This window comes from Festucalex cinctus, chromosome 1, assembly GCF_051991245.1.
Source record: "Festucalex cinctus isolate MCC-2025b chromosome 1, RoL_Fcin_1.0, whole genome shotgun sequence".
Lineage (NCBI taxonomy): Eukaryota > Metazoa > Chordata > Actinopteri > Syngnathiformes > Syngnathidae > Festucalex > Festucalex cinctus.
In genome coordinates, this window is record NC_135411.1 from 18110377 (window position 1) to 18133425 (window position 23049).

A 23049-nucleotide genomic window follows, 5' to 3' on the forward strand; every position below is an offset into this window, starting at 1 on the left:
TTCAACCTTTTAAGTTTTTTTTTTTGTTTTTGTTTTTGTACCATATGCATTTTCAGTGTGTTTTGGTAATATTTTAACCATTTTCTATATGTATTTTTAATATTTAGCACATTCTCTAGTTGTATTTGTAACAACATACAGTTTCATTATGGATGTTCGATACATTTTGGATTTTTTATTTTTTATTTTTCTTTGTGTGATTTTTGTAACATTAGACACAAGTTCTACATGTTCTCTTAATATTATATTTTTTTTTCAAGCTTTTCAGGATTTTCTGCATTTTATATGTTTTTGTAAAGTTTTCAGTCTCAACCTAAATAAGGTTAACCTAAATATTATAGTTTTATATATATATATATATATATATATATATATATATATATATATATATATATATATATATATATATATATATATATATATATATATATATATATATATATATATATATATATATATATATATATATATATGTTATATAGTTATATATTATTATATAGTTCTCAGTAAGATGCAGTGCATGTGAACTCCACTATTAAAAAAAAAACAACAACAAAAAACTCCCAAAAATATTGAATACCTCTGCGGCAGTGTCAATCAGAAGATGGATTACATTGGACAATTAAGGGATGAGACCATTTAAAAAAATATTTTTAAAGGGATACTTGACTCATTGAGCCATTTTCAGGAGTAAAAGTTAATATTTTGGTAACTTCATTATTTTTCATTTACAATTCATACCTTTAAAAAGTAATTTTTCTACTTGCTGTCGACTGATGATGACATCACCTGTGCTGAGGAAGTAGGTAATGACCAATCATGGCTCAGTTTACTGACCAAACCCAGAAAACAGGTGAACCATGATTGGCCGTTACCTACTTCCTCAGCACAGGTGATGTCATCATCAGTCGACATCAAGTAGAAAAAATTACTTTTTAAAGGTATTAATTGTACATGAAAAATAATGAAGTTATCAAATTCATTCTGGACAAAATGTAAATTTTTCACTGCTGCAAATTGTTCAATGAGTCAAGCATCCCTTGAACTATTCTTTTCAAAGTGTTGTGAAAATCTCTCGCCCCGAATGTTCGGAATGACCTCAAGATGCCGCTAAGCTCTGCTTTTCCGCACGCGATCAACAACATTCCAGACGATCGGTGAATTCATGTCATCGTTCCAGGGTAAAAAAAGAGGACCAGGGCGAGGGAAAGTCAAGGCGAGGATTGCCGAGCCACTTCCCGCCGGCCTATCTCTCTCCTTTTATCCGCCAGGATCAGTTGTTAGTGCTGGCACTTTTCCTGGCCTGTCCTCTGGAGAGAGGTGGCTCTCAGCTGGAGAGAGGCGCCGCGGGCCTTCCGTTGTGTGCAGAAAGACACACGGCATACTTGAGAGCGCCGGTGCAGGTGCACAAGAGGAAGAGTACGAGGGCACGCACCTGAGGGGGCCCCGTTTTTTTCCCCCCTCCTCCTCACAGACGTCAGGCTTGTGTTTGAGGGGCCTTCTGTGTTTGCTTATTTGTTGTCGGGGGAAGAGGAACGAGGGAGGCAGATTTACAGAAGCTACACCGCGCTAGAGGGAGGCAAGGGCACGGCGTAATAAAACTCAAATGACACTCAATTGAGTGCGGGACTCCGCCAAGGACAACTGGTAACAAATGTAGGGGTGTCAAAAGTTAGTGTGTTCGTTTTGAGTTATTTAAAGTTCCACTATTTTTTTTTTTTTTTTTTTTGGAAGGCCTGTACTGGGGGAATTCCAGTCGCAATGCTGCAGACACGTCCATGTCAAAATTTAGCAGTAAGACATGTAATAATGCAAAGGGCCTCTATATGTGGAGACTGGGCTCAAGTTGTATTTTACAATTTTAAAAATGTGCAGAAGTTACTTCATTTTAAAGATTTGATAGCTCTTAAAGCAGGGGTGTCCAAACTTTTTCATTTGAGAGCCACATACAGAAAATCCGAAGGACGCAAGGGCCACATAATGTTATGAAGAGAAATTATGTTTATTTCTAAAAATTGTACAAATAATTTGTGCTTTTGCAAATTTAGAAAAATGCTACAGTATATAAACAGTATATTTATTTGTAATATGGCAGTAGGGTTATTTTAGTTTGGGAATTTTTCATTTTAGTTAGGTTTTATTAGTTTAGTTCTTTTTTTGAGTAATTTTTTTTCCCTGTTTTTCTGATTTTTTTTTTTCTGTTTTTTAAATATTTTTTTTCTGTTTTTCTGAGTAATATTTCCCCCTATTTTTCCGAGTATTTTTTTTTTTCTGTTTTTCTGAATTTTTTTTCCCCCTGTTTTTCGGAATAATTTTTTTAATGATAGAAAAAAATATTCAGTAAAACAGAAAAAAAATATTCAGAAAAAAAGTACTAAAAAAAAATAAAGCTCCCCTCCCCCCAAAAAAATTAGTCAGAAAAACAAGAGTTTTTTTTTTTTTCATGTGAATGCAATACGCTTCCGTAATAAAAACAATAAAAATAAATAAATAAAAAATAAATAAATAATAATAATAATAAAAGAAAAAGAAAGAAATTGTGTTTTGTCCTAAAAATTGTACAAATAATTTATTTGTGCTTTTGCATATTTAGAAAAATGCTACAGTATATAAAACAATTTATTTGTAATATGGCAGTAGGGATAATTATTATAGTTTTAGAATTTTTTTACTTTAGTTTTTATTTTGTTTTGAGTTTTTTTTTTTTTTTTTTATTTAGTTAGTTTTGATTAATTTTCAGGGTGGTTCTGTTAGTTTTTTTAAATTAGTTTTAGTTCTTTAATAAATGCTTAGATTTAGTTTATTAGTTTCAGTATTAGTTTTAGTTTTTTTAAAAAATGTGTAATACTCATGCGCAACATTTAAAAAACACCATGGGCGCGACGTCATTATTCTAGTTTATATCAAAATAAATCTACTAAAAATCACATTTGAAATCATCCCCAAAGGCTCAGGTAGCCACATCACAAGGGCTCAGGTAACCAATCACAGCTCGCCTGTTTTCCAGGTTCGGTCATGTGACATTCACAAGCTGAGCTGTGATTGGTTACCTGACCCTTTGTGACGTCATTTTCAGTCCACAGCAAGTTGCAAAATGTGTTTTTAAAGGTACTAATTGTACGTGAAAAATAGTGAAAATATCAAGTTAATTATAGACAAAATATTAATGTTTGACTGCCAAAAATGGCTAAATAAGTAACGTATCCCTTTACTATGAAAAGAAAAATGTACGTTCAAACATGCTTGCAAATACTTTCGAACCTAATTTGAACATATTTGCAAATATGTTTAAATTATTTGCAAATACATTCAAACGTATTTTTAAATACGTTTACACATCTTCACAAATACATTCTAACAAACTTGCAAATACATTTGAACATATTTAAATTAGGGGTCTCAAAATTAGTGCATTCATTATTTATTTATTTATTTAAGGTTCCTGTAGCGCCACTATTTTTATTTATTTAATTTTAACGTACTGGGAGATTTCCAGTCGCAATGCAGCAGTAATAAATAAAATAATAATGCATACATTTGTTGAGACAGGGGTCAAGTTGTATTTTACAATTTTAAAAATGTGCAGAAGTTACTTCATGTTTAAAGAAGAAAAGAAAAATGCACTGAACTGTCACCAATGTCTTACAAATGCATTATGCCATCTAGTGGCAGAAAAATGACTTCAACACAAATCAATATCATATTGTTTTTTTTGTTTTTTTACAGTATAGTACGCATTTTCAATTTTAACTCAATTGAATGAATTATTATAAAAATTAGTGCACCAATGATTAAAAGGTGCAGCCATATTTCTAATACTTTAACATTTTGTTCCACTTTTATGTTAGTAAGAGTATGAAAACTTTGAGAAAATAATATTGTACATTTTATTGTACATTTAGAACAGATACAAAATTTGAGATTAATCATGAGTTAACTATTGAAGTCATGCAATTAATTACGATTAGAAATTTTAATCGCCTGACACCCCTCAACAAAAGTGTTTTTGTCCATCTGTTTGCAAGTTAATGGTTTACATCCTGGTTCAGGGAGGATGACATATTGTAATACATCGTTATATCATGACAGCACAATTCAGCTAGTTATTACCCTCCCAGGCAGGCAAAAAAAAATTCCGACTTGGAAGCTAGGCTGAATGAAGATCCAGAGCCACTTTCAAGTGATGGTCAGGGTCCGGCCATTAGACTACACTGTGTACACGCGCACACAGCTATGTCTCCTTGTAAATTATCATCTCAGTGACCTCTGACCCAATTTGGACATTTTGCCATAAAGTATTTCTTAATGTAGTGACCGAATGGTGCAGGTGAACCTCAGCCTTATTCTGGATTTTTTTTTTTTTTTTTTTTTCCTGCGCAAGTGATCCTTTTGTTTCCTGTTGGTTTGGAAGCTGACAGGCTACAAGAGTCCCCGTGACAACAAGCATCCATCTCCAGGTGTCAGTCGCAGAGACAAAAGAGGCAACGAGGGACAGATAAAGAAAGTGATGGGGGAACAAAAAGAGAGTTAAGACTCAATGGAGAGGAAGTTGTAAATCTCTGTCAGGTGATTCGAGCGTCTTTAGAAGGCCTTGAACTTACACAAGAAGATCTTTTAACGACATTTCAGTCTACCTTTTTAATAACTTTGACAAGTAGTTGAATCAGTACTTCTATGGCTAATCGAAGTTCCTTCCACTTTCCATAAACATGCAGCCATTTTAGAAAATTTCCATCCATCTTCTGAACCGCTTGTTCCTCACAAGGGTCGCGGGGGGTGCTGGAGCCTATCTCAGCTGGCTATGGGCATCAGGCGGGGAACACCCTGAACTGGTTGCCAGCCAATAATACCCACGCGATATAACATTCAATAATTATATATAAGCCGAATCTACCAAATGACAGAATAGAACAGAATATTTTTTGCCTCGTCCCGTTATTTTATAATTGACAGTAGAAAAATGTAGGTTTGCCAAAATACAGCCATTTCTCCCATGGACTCTGAAACTGTGTTTATTTCGTATAAAATGGAGCAATGATGTCATCTACCGGTGGTTTGGCATCAGTAAAGTTGTTTCCAAGTTTGACATTTACAGTGCAGCATAATCAGATTCTCCCCCATTATCCCCGCTCTAAAAAATATAATTGACAAGTATACTTGTCAAAGGCAGTGAATGAGTTAAAGATTATCAGTTGTCCTCAATGTACAGTATGTGACCTACTGTTTGTAATTATATCAAACAAATGACATCTGATGTAGTTCTGGTCAAATTTCATTATACTATACAATAATTCTGATCAAAATTCTCTCTCTTTAATGCTCGCAATATTATACTATCAGAAGACTGCATATTCTCATTTGAACTATTTAATTGATGCCAGAAAAATCGACACATGGCCGTGGAGCCCTTTTGTGCAAGATGCGGAAGAAGGTCTAATCCATCCAAAATGGTTCCTACTCTTGTACTGTCTTAGGGCCCATGTGAAAATGTGTGACTTGACAATTGGTGAGTGTGAAAGGGTCCAGCTAGAGAGGAGGAGCCAGGAAAATGGTCACAGTGACACAAATGTGCCCAAAATCCTGTCCATTTTCACCACTATTTTAGAATTGATCGCTGTGTATCATAAGAAGAAGGAACCATATTGATTTTGTAAAAACATTAGCGACGATAGCTGAGATCATTATTTCAATTGTCCGTTAATCGCAATTTTCAAACAATATCCACCAAATGTTCAGGGATTGTTGCTCTTCATCAAAAGGAGACCCCCAATTGATTTCCTGCTACGTTGCATAAGATGTTGGAGGTACTTGAAGTGAACGTCGGATCGATAGGTAATTTCATCTTCCAAACTTTCAGGGATGAAGAGTGCGTTACATCAAAGCAAGTTGTTTATTGATTTGGAAAGACATTTGACAGCAGATTTTTGGATTTGTGTCTCGACGCGATTTTCAGCCAGACGCGGTCTCGTTCCAACGCGATTCGAGCTCATGGCGGCAGCAATTTTGAGCGATTCGCCCAGCGAGGGGGGGTGACTGAGTGAGGGCTGATGTTTTCATCACAATTATAAGTCTCACTCAGCACACTCTCCCTGCTACCCTTGCTAATTTAGATTGAGATCCTTCCAGGCTTTCCCCCCTATCTTTCATTTCCCTGCCTTCCATCTCTCCTCTCTGCATCCCATCAGCCCCTTGATAGGGGAAGAAGAAGAAAAAAAAAAAAAAAGCCTTCATGTCTGTGACTTTCTTGCCCCGCAGCGCATGAAGCCCTCTTTTATTTTGATCATCGCAGCACAATGGATTCATGCCATTCTGGCAACTTTATTCAGTATCAGCCCGAATTTACATACTTCTTAACAAGTTTGTGCGTGACTGTTGATGCCCCCTGATCAAAGTGCTTTTGGAAATCTTTCTCATCTGATTTCCCACTCCCCCTTCCATCCTTCATTTCAAATGCATGCCGCAGACAGGCATCTTTAACTCAGGGGCAAAAAAAAAAAAAAAAAAAAAGGTAACCTTAGTGCTGCACAAGCCCAAATGTCATCCAACAAGGAGGGCTCGTGTCCCCGGGATACAGATAATGTAATCTAAGCAGTATACAGTGTGTAACTGTGTCTTTGACCGTGTGTGTGTGTGTGTGTGTATTGGCAGCTTGGGTTTAGGGGCAGAGGATGACAAAAGTCAAAGCAGTCATGTGTCATTTTGGGTGCTGAGGGGCTCGGACCTGCCTGGGGGGCTGTCCTCTCTGTCAGACGCACTCAGACATCTGCACTGAACTCTCCTGCCGTCTCCTGCTCTTCTTCTTCTTCTTCTTCTTCTGCCGGTCATCCGCTAGGATCGGACAATGGGCTCATTATTGTATCTCACAAAAATACACTTATTTCACGACAATCATCTTATTCAATACCGCTTGCATGTTTGTAGCAGAATTCCTTCATGCTAAGTTTGTTTCTGATAGTTCGAGACAGTTGCATTTTGAATAGGGATGTAACGATATCCAAATGTCACGATACGATATTATCACGATGTGAAGCTCACGATACGATAATTATCACGATATTGTGGGGAGGTTGGCGATATTTAAAAAAAGCTCACAATATTGTAAAAATAAAAATAAAAAAAAAAGAGCTCATACTAAAAAAAGCACAATATTGTGCTTTTGTACAACATCAATGTTATGTTATTATTATTATTAGGGATGGTCGAGTACCGATACCAGGTATCGGTATCGGGCCGATACCAGCCTTTTTTCAAGTACTCGAGTACTCGTGACGCAGACGAGTACAAGCGACCGATGGCAGATGGGGAAGACGTTAAGTGAGTCCTCCTTGCCTGTAACTGGCGCTAGCTTGCAGCAGTTTTTCACCAAAACTTCACCGGTTTGGAAATACTTCAAAATTGTGAATCTTAAACTAAAAGAGCATTTTTGTGTTTTATTTTGAGCGTTAAGACTATTGAAGAGTGACTGTGCTGTTTTTTGTCAAAATTAAAAGAAATATAATTGTTTAAAAATATCTTTTAGTGATTTTTTTTATTTGTCAAAATGTACTACTGGTATCGGCAGTTGATATCGGTATCGGTGAGTACTGAGGGTCTGAGTATCGGTATCGGTCTGAAAAAAAAAGTGGTATCGAACATCCCTAATTATTATGTTTTATTATTATTACTAGTGTTGTTCCGATACCGATATTGGTATCGGCAGAGGGGCCGATACTGCATTAAAACAGTGGTATCGGTGACTACTCACAAGTAACATGCCGATACCATTAATTCCAACGCTAATATAGGATTTTGGATGCAGCATCTTGTGTCTTGCTCGTCCACGACATTCACTGATATGTGACATGTTCACTGCATGCCGATCTAAGATATCCTATTGGCCCTTGAATGCTCTGAACCAATGGCAGGACAGCTTTTTTATGTTGAGGGGAAAAAAAACGTAGGTATCGGTTTGGTATCGGTATCGGCCGATACTGCAAAGCTGGGTATCGGAAATGGTATCGGGTGCCAAAAACCGATATCGGAACAACACTAATTATTACGTTATTATTATTATTATTATTATTATTATTATCATCATCATTATTATTATTATTATTATTATTTTTATGTTATGTTGTTAATGCACGCACACACTGAGTTCCGCCACATATTGACTTGCTTCACAGGCATATTATAATCCCCTTCATCTGACAACTAGTGTAGATTTGAAACATAGAAGGGCCAAAACATCCCTAATGAAAATTAAATTGCACTAAAAAAATAGCCACCAGATGGTGCTACAACTGCACAAACGGAACTCAACCTGACATTTTTAACAGATGTGCTGCATTTAAATATTGTGAACATGACGACGCCGATATTGTGGCAGTTTTAATATCACGATATCGCGCTTATCGTTACATCCCTAATTTTGAATAGAATAAAATAAAAAGAAAGAAAAAAATACCTGTACATCCTTGCTGAGAGTCCAAAAGAAGCCATTACAAATCTAAAAATAAATAAATAAATAAATTAGGGGTGTCGGGCGATTAAAACTTTTAATTGTAATTAATCGCATAACTTCACTAGTTAACTCACGATTAATCGCATATTTTAGATCTGTTCTTTTTTTATCTGTTCTAAATGTACAATAAATTATTTGTTTCTAAAATTTCATACTCTTGCTAACATAAAAGTAGAAAAAAGTTTAATAGAATATGGCTGCATCTGCAAAAAAAAAAAGAGAGAAAGAAAGTGAAATCTGTGATGAGAACATGTTGAATCGTTAAGATTACTGAACGAACCATATTGAGCTCTCTCAGGAAAAAAGAAAAAAAAAGAAATATGGCTGTATGTTTTAGTCATTGATACAGTAATTTCATAATTCATAATATGAATTAAAATTAAAAAGATGCGCTGTATTGTAAAAAAATTAGTGTGATATTGATTTGTGTTGAAGTCATTCTTCTGCAACTAGATGGCATAATTGCTTTTGTAAGACATTGGTGACTGCTCAGTAATTTTTTCTTTTCATATTAAGAGCTAGCTAATCTTTAACATGAAGTAACGTGAAATTCTGCATATTTTTAAAATTGTAAAATACAATTTCACCTCAGTATAATTTATTAGTGCTAAATTTTGACACGGACGTGTCTGTTGCGTTGAAACTGGAATTCCCCCAGTACAGGCTTTCCAAGTGAGGGCCGTTCATTAATTGCGCGTTAAAAAAATGAGTGGAATTTTAAATTAACTCAAAATTAACACTAATTTTTACACCACTAAAATAAATATATAAGATAACGTATCAAAACCCCAAGAGAAATGGAGTGAGAGTGCAAGGAAAATCACACACACTGGAAACAAATACATGTTCCTATTGTGTTATGTTTAAAACCATCAAATTGTAAAATACTTATTGCACACATCAACCTGTAAATATTGCTTGTGAATGTCAATGAATTGTTTTCATTACTAATTCATCCTTGGTGGTAGTCTACCTAGTGTCATTCTAGTTTGATCATTAGGGCATAATTTTGTGTTTTGCGCAGTAATTTACAACTGCAAGGTGCTATGCCCTCACATCAAACATTCAACCAGCCAATAACATAAGATAGACGACTAAATTGGAGTACAGTTGAATTGTACTTTCCAGTGATTATTTATGGAATGTGAACTCATTGTCAACAGAAAAACTAACATCTGTTTGAAAACTGCAGTTGTTTGTTTACATTCAACCTTAATTTTCGTCTTTCGTTGCTAGATGCAGATTGAGAATTTTCAGCATCCTCATACTGGTCAGTAGAGACATCAAGCATGTTCTCCTTTCTCATCTAGTCACAGTTTCATGCAACATTAGACATTCGACTGTGCAACGAGAGAGAGAGAGAGAGAGAATAAAACTCTGGACCTTCTGTCGGGAGCATATCGGGTTTTCTCCTCTGGGGTTTCTGACCACGACTTCATACACGTTGAGCCCATCAACAGGCTGCTGTTGGTACAGCAGGCGGCCAACATAAGAGAACTGGAACACAGAGGAGGTGCAGCGGGAGACCGTGCTTACTTGTCACTGACTGGAAAAAAAAATAAATGGAAAATTCTGTTTTATTTTTTCCATTCATGTTTGTATGTTACTAATTTCACAGTGTGAACATTCAAATGTTAACTTTGACCTCCGTCCAAATTGTGAGGTCCATTTTAGAAATGCCTTTTCCATGCAACACAAAAATTCAGACTCATGATGATGGTAACACTGCATAAACCTGCTAACACATAAAAACATAAAAGGGAAACGCCAAACCCCCAAAATTAAATGATCTTGTGGTACTGTGTGGAACTGCCAATGTTGCGTAAACATGTTTGAATAGCAAATACATTTGAACAAACTGACAAATATTGAAGCATATTTCAATTAGGATCAGGGGATACAAATTTTTAACCATAATTAATCGCATGACTTCAATATCTAACTCACGATTAATCACAAGTTTTATAACTGTTCTAAATGTACAATAAAATTTACAACAAAAAGTTTTCATAATCTTGTTAACATAAAAGTGTGAAAAAATGTTTGCATCGTTTAGCCATTGATACAGTAATTTCATAATACTAAAACTGAGTTAAAAATTAAAAAAGATGTACTGTACTGTAAAAAAACAAGCGTGATATTGATTTGTGTTGGTCATTTTTCCGCCACTAGATGGCATAATTGCATTTGCAAGACGGTGACAACTCAGTGCATTTTTCTTTTCATCTTAAGAGCTATCTAATCTTTAACATGAAATAACTTGTGAAATTCTGCACATTTTAAAATTGTAAAATACAACTTGACCCCAGTCTCCACAAATATATGCATTGTTATTAAATTCATTACAGCTCAATTTTGACGTGGACGTGTCTGCTACATTACGACTGGAATTCCGCCAGTACAGGCTTCATTAACTGTGCGTTAAAAAAAAAAAAAAAAAAAAAATGGCGCAAAAGGAACTTTAAATAAACAAATAATTAACACACTAATTTTGACATCCCTAATTTAAATATGTCCAAACGCATTTGCAAGTACGTTAGAATGTATTTGTAAAGACATGTAAACGTTTTAAAATACGTTTGAATGTATTTGCAAATGTGTTCAAATTAGGTTCTAAAGTATTTGCAAGTACGTTTGAACATAAGTGTCATGACTAGGGTCATGCAAGGGTTATGTTTACTGTCATGACTAGGGTCATGCAACGGTTATGCTTACTGTCATGACTAGGGTCATGCGAGGGTTATGTTTACTGTCATGACTAGGGTCATGCAAGGGTTATGTTTGGGTCATGAACGTGTGGTCAAGCGTCTGTTCTGAACTGATGTAACCAGCATCTAGTTTCAACTGTTTTTTTGTCGGATTATTACTTCTGTACCTGTGTTCCTCTGTGCACCTCCACAGCCCAGGTTAGCTTAGCGTCTCGTGATTCTTGATACATTCTCATTGTTTCTCGTCTAGTCAAGTTTGTTCTACGCCTCTTGACGTTATGCGAATAAAGAGTTAAAATCGTATTTGTGCCTGCATTTTTGGGATCCAACGCCAGAACATAACAGCAAGTACCTTTGAACGTACTTGTAGGCAAAATGCTAAAAAAATAAAAAAAAATAAAAAATACAAGATCACATTTTTTTGAATGCCTATCTTCAACTTTGTCACACTCATCATCTTCAATTCAAATTTTGAATCGCGACAAAAATTCACCCTAGTTTCTGATGATTATACAGTAGGATAATTGGTGGGTATATTTTCTGCAGAGCCAAAGCACAGTGTAGTCTACTAATTCCTTAACAATAATACTACAAATATAGCCTGCTAGCTGAGCAAACATCCCAGTTGAAAACATGAAATAAGCGAGACAGAAAAATGGCTGGAAAACTACAATGAAAAGAGGGCGTGGGTGGAAAGAGGGGAATCGTGGGAATGCAAGATTGCACCTCCCTCGGGCAATCTAATTATCCTACGGGCCGATGGTTCCTCCTTATGCATCGGCTGACATTTTCCTGTAACCCCATCCCGAGTAATGCCATGTGATGTGTGACTGGCTTCTGCCATGGCGCCGAGAGGTCCGCCGGACCCCGGGGGCCGACCGCTTTTTGCCCCGCGGCCTGCCGCAGATTGTTTATTTTCGCATTCGCCCGTATTTCGCGCTCTCTTTGTCTTTCCGCTCGTCGGTGTCGACTTTCAATTACGAGGAGGATTCTCCCCGACAGGTGACTCTTGAGTGGTAACCCAAAACCTCGTCTTCAGTGTTGTTTCCCGTTAAACTATTAGTCGTCCTGCACCTTTCACGGCACACAAAGACATCGGGCCGTCAGCCGTATCTGTTACTGAGCCGTACGCTCAAAATCAAAAAGAGAAGGAGGCTTAAAAATAAGATTCAGGGACAGAGGAGATGAGATGTTTGATAGGAGATAATGGAATGACATTCAAAATGCAGCCCTGCAGCTAAACGAGAACATTCAAAGGGAACATATTTTATTTGCTTTTGGATATGTAAGCCGGCGTGCAGATATGCCCAAACTTAACTTTACATTGCAAGAGCCCCCGAGGGGGGACGAGGGCGGAGGCGGGCCAATGCGCTATACACACACAAATAGTTGATGTGTGTAGCTGTCGACGTGTGACAAGCAGAAAAGGGACAGTGTTGAGAGCGTAGCCTTTTACGACCCAACACACTTTGACAGCTTGGCCATGGCTGGGGGACACAAGCGATGCTGCTGTTTCATCTGACAATTTGAAGCAAAAAAACAAAAAAAACAACGCTCCTTCCACGGATTGGCTTGTTCACATTGTTGTGTGCGTGTTAAAGTAAAGAGACAAAAACATGTCTGCAAGATAGAGGTGTCACACTGTCAGTCTGCAAGATGAAAAAGCCAGATGAAAGTGGAAATAGAGACGATGATGATGAGGATGCTTTCGAGGCAACACTGCACTCTGCTGGTGAAGGCCCACGCAGACGCCTCGTCGCAAAAAAATAAAAATAAAGGACCCCATCTGAATCAGACGACTATATTAACGACATAAGTATTCACACTTATGTAGAAGCACAGCTACTTGTAAAAGGGAACAAAAGTAAATGAAACTCTAACCCTCAAACTATTTCACACTGCACTTACATCCACCTACTGGTGATGACACGGCATACTCTGTGAAACGAATGATTTTTTACTAGGGATGTTCGATACCACTTTTTTTTCAGACCGATACCGATACTCAGACCCTCAGTACTCACCGATACCGATACCAACTGCCGATACCAGTTGTACATTTTGACAAATAAAAAAAAATCACTAAAAGATATTTTTAAACAAATATATTTCCTTTAATTTTGACAAAAACAAAAAACAAAAAAAACAGAACAGTCACTCTTCAAAAGTCTTAACGCTCAAAGTAAAACACACAAATGCTCTTTTAGTTTAAGATTCACAATTTTGAAGTATTTCCAAATCGGTGAAGTTTTGGTGAAAAACTGCTGCTAGCTAGCGCACATATCGTCTTCCCCCTCTGCCATCGGTCGCTTGTACTCGTCTGGATCACGAGTACTCGAGTACTTGAAAAAAGGCTGGTATCGGCCCGATACCGATACCTTGTATCGGTACTCGCCCATCCCTAATTTTTACCGAATTAGAGGTTCGAAAAATGGATGGACAGCAGTTGTAATCTTATCCGTATAATTAACAAATAAATGTTTTGTGAACAGCCCTAGTTTGTTTTATTTTTTATTTATCCATAATTGTTTTATATGTGTATGTTCAATTTAAAAATAAATACATAAAAAATAAATTAAAAAAAACAACAACAAACGGTGTAACTTCCGGACTCCCAAGACACGCCCCACGAAGTCGCCCTTCATGCAAGCACGTGCCTCATTTGAACCTGAGGGCAGTTTGTGCAGACAAAATTTATACATCCCACGCGGGACACATCTTTGAAACGGGCCCGCGGGGGCAACACATTAAAAATGACTTGGGAAAAAAAAAGTAGAACTCTTCAAAGTGAAAGCGTGCGGCTGTGAGTCAAAAGCAGACGACTGGATGCCATTAGGGAAAGGTTACACGGAGTTGTGCCACGTGGAAACATGTTCCGTGATGATTATGGTTGATTGACTTCCACGTTTTTCTTATTCAAAACCACATAATAAATTGATATGTTGAATTCGTGATGTGCGCATCTCGAAATCAAGGTGCATTGTGGGGAGGCAAAACTACCAAACGGTCATTGAAAATGAATTGGATCCAATGGAATCAGCTCTGATAGTAACGTTTCAACAGCTGGAAAGTTGCTGCGTTTTTTTAAACATGGTTTACTGACATCGGGGAAGTTGACTTGCAAGCTTGAAAGTGTACAATTACGCAAATATTGTCACCACTCTAAACTCCGAGTTGGCAGCCTCGCACCCACCCCCCACGCATGCGCAAACTCAATGCGCACATCGCTTATTGATCACATCAACCTTTAGCAACAGTAGGTCATGCTTTCCAACCACATAGTGACAAGGATCGTAAAGTGTGCCTCCATTCTAACTTAATTTTTTCAAAAATTATTCTTTATTTACTACAAATAACGTCAATTTGTAGGCAGAGCATTTAAGTGCTCCTCCACTAGGTGGCATAAGGTACAACTCGCCTGCATGTTTATCCACCTGTTGCCAAACATGCAACAGAATAATGACTTTGTGTTTTTGTTAAATCTTCATTATTTCAATATGCCAATGTATGTGATTTTTCTAATAATCAACATCTTTGCCTTGGCTCAGTAAAGGTTGAGGGAAAAATATTTTAAGTAAAAATTAAACTGTCACACAATGTAGCCTATGTAAAGACACGAGATTCTCACTGAGCTGTCACGCAAGATGTTTTGAAAGTTTGACTTTTAAGACGTATTTCATCCCAAATGTATTGTTTGAACCTCTCAAATTGATTGGATTTGACATAGAAGGTTCCACTGTACTGTATATACATGGCGGAGAAAACGGTTGTGGGGGGCTCAAAAGATGTGAAAACAGCATTTTGAACGTGTATGTGTAACTAGCCTGTAAGCTGTGTGCGTCTACGTGTTTGCATACAAACAATGCGCTCCGTTGACAGCCCGCAGCAGTGTGCATTCTTGCTTGGAGAGTTCATGTCCCCGGGCCACGTTCCTCCGCTGATGACCTCTGGTGAAGCCATTATCTTCTGCATTAATGATGAGCCCAAGCCGGCGATGAGAGAGATGGACTTTGTCCTCGGGCGCAGTAGCAGCAGCAGCAGAAGAAGATTATGGCCAACAACAATGCTGGAAAAAATAAAGAAAGAAAGGGGAATAGTGGGAGGGAAGAAAGGCGAGACTCCGTCGCCACAAGCAGCTGCAAAAAGACTTTGCTGAAGCACAAAATAAGCTTACGCGATTGAGAGGCCAGATCAGACTTTTATCAATAATGTCCGGCTAAGCTGAGCCACCTACTCAATTAATTACCTGCTTCCCTGCAAGTAGGCTGTGACCTCTCAATAAATCATTATGAAGTGGAAATGGCACTCAGTTTACTTGATTGTACTCATCTCCTTCATGTTTTTTTTTTTTTTTTGTCACTAAGATCTATCTATATTACTCACTGGGAAATTAACTCGACATCATTTATAAAGCACTTTAATACAAACATTGCAATATACAAAGTGCTATACATGGAACAGAAATCGATCATGCAGTAAAAATAAGTAAAACAACAAAACAAAGATTAGAAGTAAGTATACAATACAATTACATCAATAAATTAATACAAAAATTGAGACAAATAACCCCCCCCCCCAAAAAAAAATAAATAAAAAAATTACATTAATATATACTAGGGGTGTTAAAAAAAAATCGATTCGGCGATACATCGCGATACTACATCGCGCGATTCTCGAATCGATTCAATAATAGGCAAAATCGATTTTTTTTTTTTTTATGTTTTTTTTTTATAGGATTCACACCTTAAGCATGGAAGAATGTTATATGAACGGAACATTAAGCCTTAATATTTTATTTTAATGCTGTTTAAACATGAAACAGATTACAACCTCTATAAGACTGAAATTTCAGATAAATAAATAATACATTTTCATATAAATCTTACACTCTACAAGCTTACTGATTAGTATTTTCTAAATTTGAATGAAAAAAAATCGCAACAATCGACTTATAAATTCGTATCGGGATTAATCGGTATCGAATCGAATCGTGACCTGTGAATCGTGATACGAATCGAATCGTCAGGTACGAGGCAATTCACACCCCTAATATATACTATGCAGCCTCACTAGTCTAAACACGATATTCTGATTAATAATTGTGTTTATGGAATATGGGTTAAGCAACTAAATCCACCTGGCGGCCATTTTGTCACTTGCTGTCGACTGCAGACGACATCACAGTTGCTCAAGGTTCAGGTAGCAACCAATCACGGCTCACCTGTTTTGTGAGCTGAGCCGTGATTGGTCATCACCTGAGGCCTGAGTAACTGTGATGTCATTTTCAGTCGACAGTCATTGGTAAAAGAAATGAAATGAATAAAAAAAAAATGGTTGGATTTTGCTGCTTAACTCATATTCCATAAATGCATAATTAATCAGAATGACATGTTTAGACTAGTGGGTTGTACATACAACACATTATCACAACAAATTTCTCTGTAAAAATATAATATAATATGGATTTTAATTTTAACATTTGTCAAACTATATTAATTATTAGTATTAAAATCTAATTTGCTATTACTTGGTCCTACCATTAAGTTTGATGAAAAGTGGGGAAGCAAATGTGTTCACTGTTTGTAATTTCACAATTATAGTATTATGTATTTGTAAATATATTTTTTTAACGTTATTTTTAATGTTAACTATACTAATTTTTAACCATTCCCTCATGAGGAATATAAGGCTACTAGCTAGCTAACTAGCTGTTAGAAAATGACAGTTGTTTACATTCAATCTTCAGTCGTTGCAGCCACTGCGAGCGACGTCATGCATGCTGTGCTGGGTTACTGTCCAGTGGAGACGTCATTCATGTTCCTCTCTTCCAAATCTCCTGACAACTTCACACATTTTCATTATTTTCTCTTTTCATATTTCTTGGAAGTGTGACCACAATTGCATGCGCCTTGACACCACCAACAGGCCGCTGGTGGAACAGCAGGCGGCCAACAAAATGACAGTTGGCGAGGAAGACAAGAGAAGACGGACGGGAGTTTGTTTAAAGTTCACTTACATTTCCCAATTGCTTTTGATTGACAGCCACGTGGTCTTCTTGAATATAGCCGAGCAAACATAAATGTCATACAAGTGTCTGTTTTTAATATTTTGGTTTTTAAAAAGCCCCAAGTACGTTTGTATGTAGCTCCACAACGCCTACAAACTCAAAGCTGAATAATTCACTTTTTCTGAAACCTCCCTGGAATATATTTCCTGCCTATGGTGTTTCACAAAAAACAGTTACTTCTTTGGCAGAGGTACGTACGGATGGCAATTTGGCATTATAGCTGACAATGAGTTACTTTGCTATATTAGTACAGATAGGTCCTATATAGGAGACACTCCAAACAAGACAAATGGCAAACAAAGTGCAGTTGCTCTTGTCAAGGCAAGCCAGTGCATCCACTCAGGAAATCCTGGCTCGGGGAGATGACTCTAAATGAAGGACTTTAACCATTCACCATTATGTCTTTGGTGGCGAGTCGGAGGGAAGCCCCCCGGGGCCCCTCGGCACAGCAGTGCACAACTTTTTTTCAAAGGGGCTCCCAGATTAAAGTCCCTGAAAGTTCCCATTGGGGGTCTGAGGCCAGGATCCCATTAAGCAGCCCTTCCACACCGCCGGCCATAATTGTGTCGTCGAGAATTCACAGCCGCCGCTTGCTTGATAAGCGAATTGAAGGTAAAAAGGGGTGGCGGGGGAATGGCGGAGGGGTCTAGTTAGGCGAGCTACCCTTTGATGCCGCTTTCCACACCTCGCTCATTTGTTTGAAAATGACTAAACTTTGACAAATGAAAGACACTACCTTTTATAGCCACTCTCACAATAGTGCTTCGGGTGGTGTTTATGTTGCAGTTATCTTAATGGGATAGTCACTTTAAAAAAAAAAAAAAGTGATCAATAAAAGGAAAAAAAGTAGCACAACCTTTGTAACTAATATAAACGCCACTATTTGATGATTTAATATAATTTGAAAAAAAAAACACTTGGTGAATCAAGCAGATATTAAAGTGATTTAAATGACTTGCATTTTTACTGTTTTTATAGAATTAAAAAAAAAAAAGAAAAAAAAGAAAAAGAAAAGATTGTGACGTGTCACAATTTCAAAATGAACATTTGTCAATCCCGTATGAATATTGTAATTTTGCCCCACCGACGCCACTACAAAGCTTAATATCCTGTGATGCGTTCATGAGCTAAAAGGTCAGCAAGACTTTATAAACAAGTCATTTTTTTTATTGAGAATTGTTCCCAATTACAATTCTTTTGGACATGTGATATTTTGTCACCATCAAAGCACTTTGATGAATGATAGAAAAGTGTCCTTATGTGAAGCCCAACTTGAGTGCTGCATGTATGTATGAGTGAGTATTTACATACTTAAAACAGCTGGAGGTATTAGTACATCTGCTGCAGTTTCTCAAGTTAGGATTCACTTCTTTACAGTGAAAGAAATGAGTTGTCAGCCCCCTTGACCCTCCCCAAAAGACTAATTCCATATCCAGGTGCAATTAAAAAAACACTCAAAAAAAAGAAAAAGAAAAGAAAAACAAAAAAAATATTTCAAGTGGACTTTTTCTGCTTCTTCTTTTCGGCCTCTTCCTCTTTTTCCTTTTCAATCTCAGCCACCAGAGTCTCGATCTCCTTGGACTCCAGAATCTGATCAAAAGACAAGATACTCATTATGAGCTTACATGGGATTCTCCAATAAAATGTTAAAGTGAATGAAGATCACCTTCAGTGGTTGATTCCGTCTGATAACTGCCAGTTCGATATTTTTCCCTCCTGACTGGACCACCTGTTGAGGGATCACAGAGTAGTGAATTATGATGAGGGAAAATGATCTGATTGCAGTTTTTTCCCCCACAAAAATTGCGATATCATATGCGATTTTTTTTCCCAAGGTCCTTTACAATTATCTTTTTTACCAAACAAAAAGTTAATGATAAACAATATTGATGTAGATTACAGGATTTTAAGATAAAGGCAAATGAAGCCTTAATATATTTTTTTCCTACTACAATTACAGGTTCAAACTTACTACATCCTTTAACATGTAGTCTTGTTCGCCATGACAACATACTTCTGTCACATGTATGGCTTAAACTGTAAATCAGCAAGAAATTAAGTGCAGATTATAATAATAATGCAAACAACGTATCATTATAAAACTTTTCATGTTGCATGAAACTTGACAAGTAAACACTGCACTTTATGGGTGGGTCACTGGTTGGGTGTTTTCCCAGGGTCTGGATGGACCTTGAAGGCAACAGACTTTTGTTTTGGTAAGCTAAGCAAGCTCAATTCTCAATACACAAAACATAGTAGAAAATGCTATATTACACATATATAATGTTGAGTTTTTGTTAGCTGTAAGCAATAATTGTCAAACTGTATGGTTAAAATACAATCATGAATTATTTCTTATTTAATTTTTGAATTGAACAACTGAAAGGCATTTCTTGTGGGACTTTATTAATTAATAAGATGTTGCTATACAGATTCCCCACCCCCTCCTTTTATTCAAGTGGAAAATTGTCAGGACCAACCTGTCCAAGTTTAAGGGTTACAAGAAGTTTAAGGGATACATTTTCAGCAGTAATACGATAATAGTTTGTCTAGAATTAATTCGATATCTGCATTTTTTGTCATGTACAATTAAAATACCTTTGAAAACACATGTTGCCACTTCCTGTCGTCTGAAAATGACACCACGTGTCCTCAGGAAATCACTGCTCAGTTTTCTAACGTCACGACCAAACCCAGTAAGGAGGTGAGCCATGATTGGTCGTTAACTGAGCTCTAAACACCTGTCATGTAATTTTCAGTCAACAGTAAACGGCAAAATGTGTTTTTATATGTAGTAATTGTACATATAAATAATGAGGTTGTACAATTAATTTGACAAAATATGAACTTTGTATTACTGAAAGGGCTAAATGACAGCCTAATTTTTCCTTCTTTAACTCCTCTTCTGGCCTGTCTTTGCATTGACCTGCATTCTGGATGTCATGTGGCACCATGCTGCCACTCGCAGGTCACTCTAGGTACTACAACAAACATCTGCTTTGGGGGAGTTCAAGCCTCACAATTGTTTGTGTACTGTAGATATGGTTGTGTGTGCTGTGTTGGTCATCTCAAGGACCCCAAGCACGCCACTTTTTTGTCATCATGTGGGATTTTTTTTACATTTTAAACAATCTTTAACATGATTTAAATCAGTAGGCGTGTGCCCCACTTTAGAAGAAACACAACTAGATCATGGAAAGCTAGAGGACTAGTCCAATCAGTTGTTTTGTTGATAAAGACTGTGACCAACATAGATAATACTGCTCCTTCAGAGCAACCCACCTCGAGCAAAGCTTTGATTGCCAACTTGATGGCCTCATTGTCTCCAGCGATGGCTTCGTCTGTGTAGTTCTTCTCCAAAAACTCTCTCACCGTTTTGGCACTACGGCCAATCGCATTCGCCTAATAGGATATGGAAAATCATTTAGCATTTGAACACAAGCAACATGAACAATACAAGACCAAAGACTAGAGATAGACCGATAAGGTTTTTTCGGGCCCGATACCGATACCAATTATTAGTAGTGAAGGATGCCGATAACCGATATTTGGAGCCGATATTCATTTTCACTAAAAAGGGACATCAAAATTTGGAGAAAAATACAAACTCCAGCTCTTATCTTTTTTTTTTTTTTTTAAGCATATGTTTATTGAGCAACTTTTAGGGTTAGTAAAATATATTTAAGTTTTTTTTTTTTCTTACACAAAATAAAAGTCTTGCAAAATTTCAAGATATCCAAAGTATTAAATTTTTACTTATCTTAGTTTTAATTTCAATCAACAACAGAAGGTGGAGAGAGTTCCCAGGGTCGACAAAACTGAAAATCAAAACTTTTTTTTAAAAATTTACATTTAAATTAGTTCCCTGAAGTTAACACTTAAAAAAAAAAAATGGATCTATTATCGGCCATATGATTCGTCAAAATGGCCGGTGCTGATATTTCTGAAAATGCTGAATATCCGCGCCGATAATCGGCCCAGCCGATAATCGGTCTATCCCAACCGAAGACACTCACTTTCCAGGCGTGGTAGGTTCCTGACGGGTCAGTCTGATACAGCCGTGGAGTCCCGTCGTAGTCGAAGCCGACAATCAGAGCAGAGATGCCGAATGGCCTGCGACCGTTGCTTTGAGTGTATCGCTAAAATACATTTCAAGCAAAAACGTTCAAACCGAAGGGATGTGACCAGCCGCTCTCCAATTTACAATTTTCTTGTAGTTCTACATAACCCCTTGAACTGAAAATATCAACAGACGATGCACCTGTTTCAAGGTAGCAATGTAGCGTGTGATGTATTCCACGGTGACGGGATCCTCCACAGTCAAGCGGTGGCTCTGACACTCAACCCGCGCTCTGTTGATCACGATGCGAGCGTCTGCCGTCAGTCCTGGAAAAAGGGTCAGCGGGAAGAAAATTAGGAATCGAACAAGAAACAAATCACGTTTTAGCACTTGGTTGCGTGCATGTTTCATTCCAAAATGTTGCTCACCTGCAAACGCCATGCAGACATGTTCGTCGAGGGCGCAGATCTTGCGGACGGTTCTCTCCTCCTGCAACTTTGCTACCGATTTCTTCTCAACTCCGAGGACCACGATGTCTTTGCCCCTGATTCCCACCTATACAAAACAAACAAACAAAAAACAAAACAAAAACAAAAAAACACGGGGAGTTGGTCCGATGAGTACTTTTGGCAAATTAAGTCATCTTTAATTACAATGCTCTAATTCCATTTCAGGATGCAACATAAAATATGCATTAAGTGTATAAGCGAATCGGTTATTTTGCCGTGAGTCATGCACCGTGTGTGGAACAAACGCCCCAAACATTCTCAAACTGTCAGTTCATTTAAATCAGGGTTGATTTGAGTCTTTTATTCTCTCGTTTCAATCCCCATTTGCTCTCTATATTTTAATACTTTTAACCCAATAATTTCAGATGATTATATCATCATTTTTGCAATGTCTGAATGCTATAGTTTCACTTTGTGCAATGCTTTTAATGATTTATTCAAATCACTTTGATTTGTCTTGTACATGAAAATGTGTTATACAAAATAAACTTGCCTTGTACTTCTCACGCGATTCACGGCAAAAATAACGCTAGCTGGCGAGTTGCCGGTCACGACAAAAGAATCACAGCGTTTATCATAACTTGGAAAGTGAAAGCTCTCCGAGCATGACACAGCGACAAGATGCTAACCAATGACACTTGTTACAATAACTACCAAAACAAAACACACGCCCAGAACGTACACTTCAACAATTTAAGTCCCGATTACGACATTCCAATATTAGTAACGCGGACTATGACGAACTGTTCGCTTCATCAACAGAGATGCAAGTTAGCTACGAGCTAACCAGCTAGCATTGGCTTTAGCTTTAGTTTCATATGCCGACTGACCGCCGTGGAGCCTTTCTTTACAGCTTCTTGCGCGTACTCCACTTGAAAGAGATGTCCGTCCGGGGAGAAGACGGTGATAGCTCGATCGTATCTTGCCGCCATAGCCTCGCAAGACGCGCGTAATCACAAGAATAAAAGCGACACTTGAGCCAAATGATTCAGCTAGTTTTTAGCCGCAAGTCACTCAATCGAACGCTGCCGCCTGTGGAAGACGGCGCATGCGCATGAACTCTGAACTCGGAAGATACTACTACGAAAATTGTAACTTGTTAAAACAGCTTGTTTAGTAATTTACTAATAACAATGAAATTCGTGGCGGAAAATGTTGATATTGAAGAAATATTGAAATTAGGGTTTCGTTAACAGCGTCTA

The 23049-nt window shown here is 37.4% G+C and overlaps 1 protein-coding gene and 1 long non-coding RNA gene across 2 annotated transcripts; both read right to left on the minus strand.

Moving 5' to 3' along the window:
* Positions 1 to 6338: 6338 nt before the first annotated feature.
* Positions 6339 to 17843, minus strand: LOC144016703 (uncharacterized). The gene is made up of 5 exons (XR_013282986.1): positions 16945 to 17843; positions 15069 to 15277; positions 9887 to 10049; positions 8447 to 8488; positions 6339 to 6828 (listed from the first exon to the last, which is right to left on the minus strand). It is a non-coding gene; the product is annotated as an uncharacterized LOC144016703 (long non-coding RNA).
* Positions 17844 to 18423: 580 nt separating this feature from the next.
* psma8 (proteasome 20S subunit alpha 8) lies at positions 18424 to 22913 on the minus strand. Its single transcript, XM_077520345.1, has 7 exons — positions 22678 to 22913; positions 21767 to 21893; positions 21540 to 21664; positions 21295 to 21417; positions 20561 to 20680; positions 18945 to 19007; positions 18424 to 18868 (listed from the first exon to the last, which is right to left on the minus strand). Exons 1-7 carry the CDS (start codon positions 22777 to 22779, stop codon positions 18773 to 18775), a joined length of 756 nt encoding a protein of 251 aa, XP_077376471.1. The 5' UTR covers positions 22780 to 22913; the 3' UTR covers positions 18424 to 18772.
* Between the last annotated feature and the right edge of the window lie 136 nt (positions 22914 to 23049).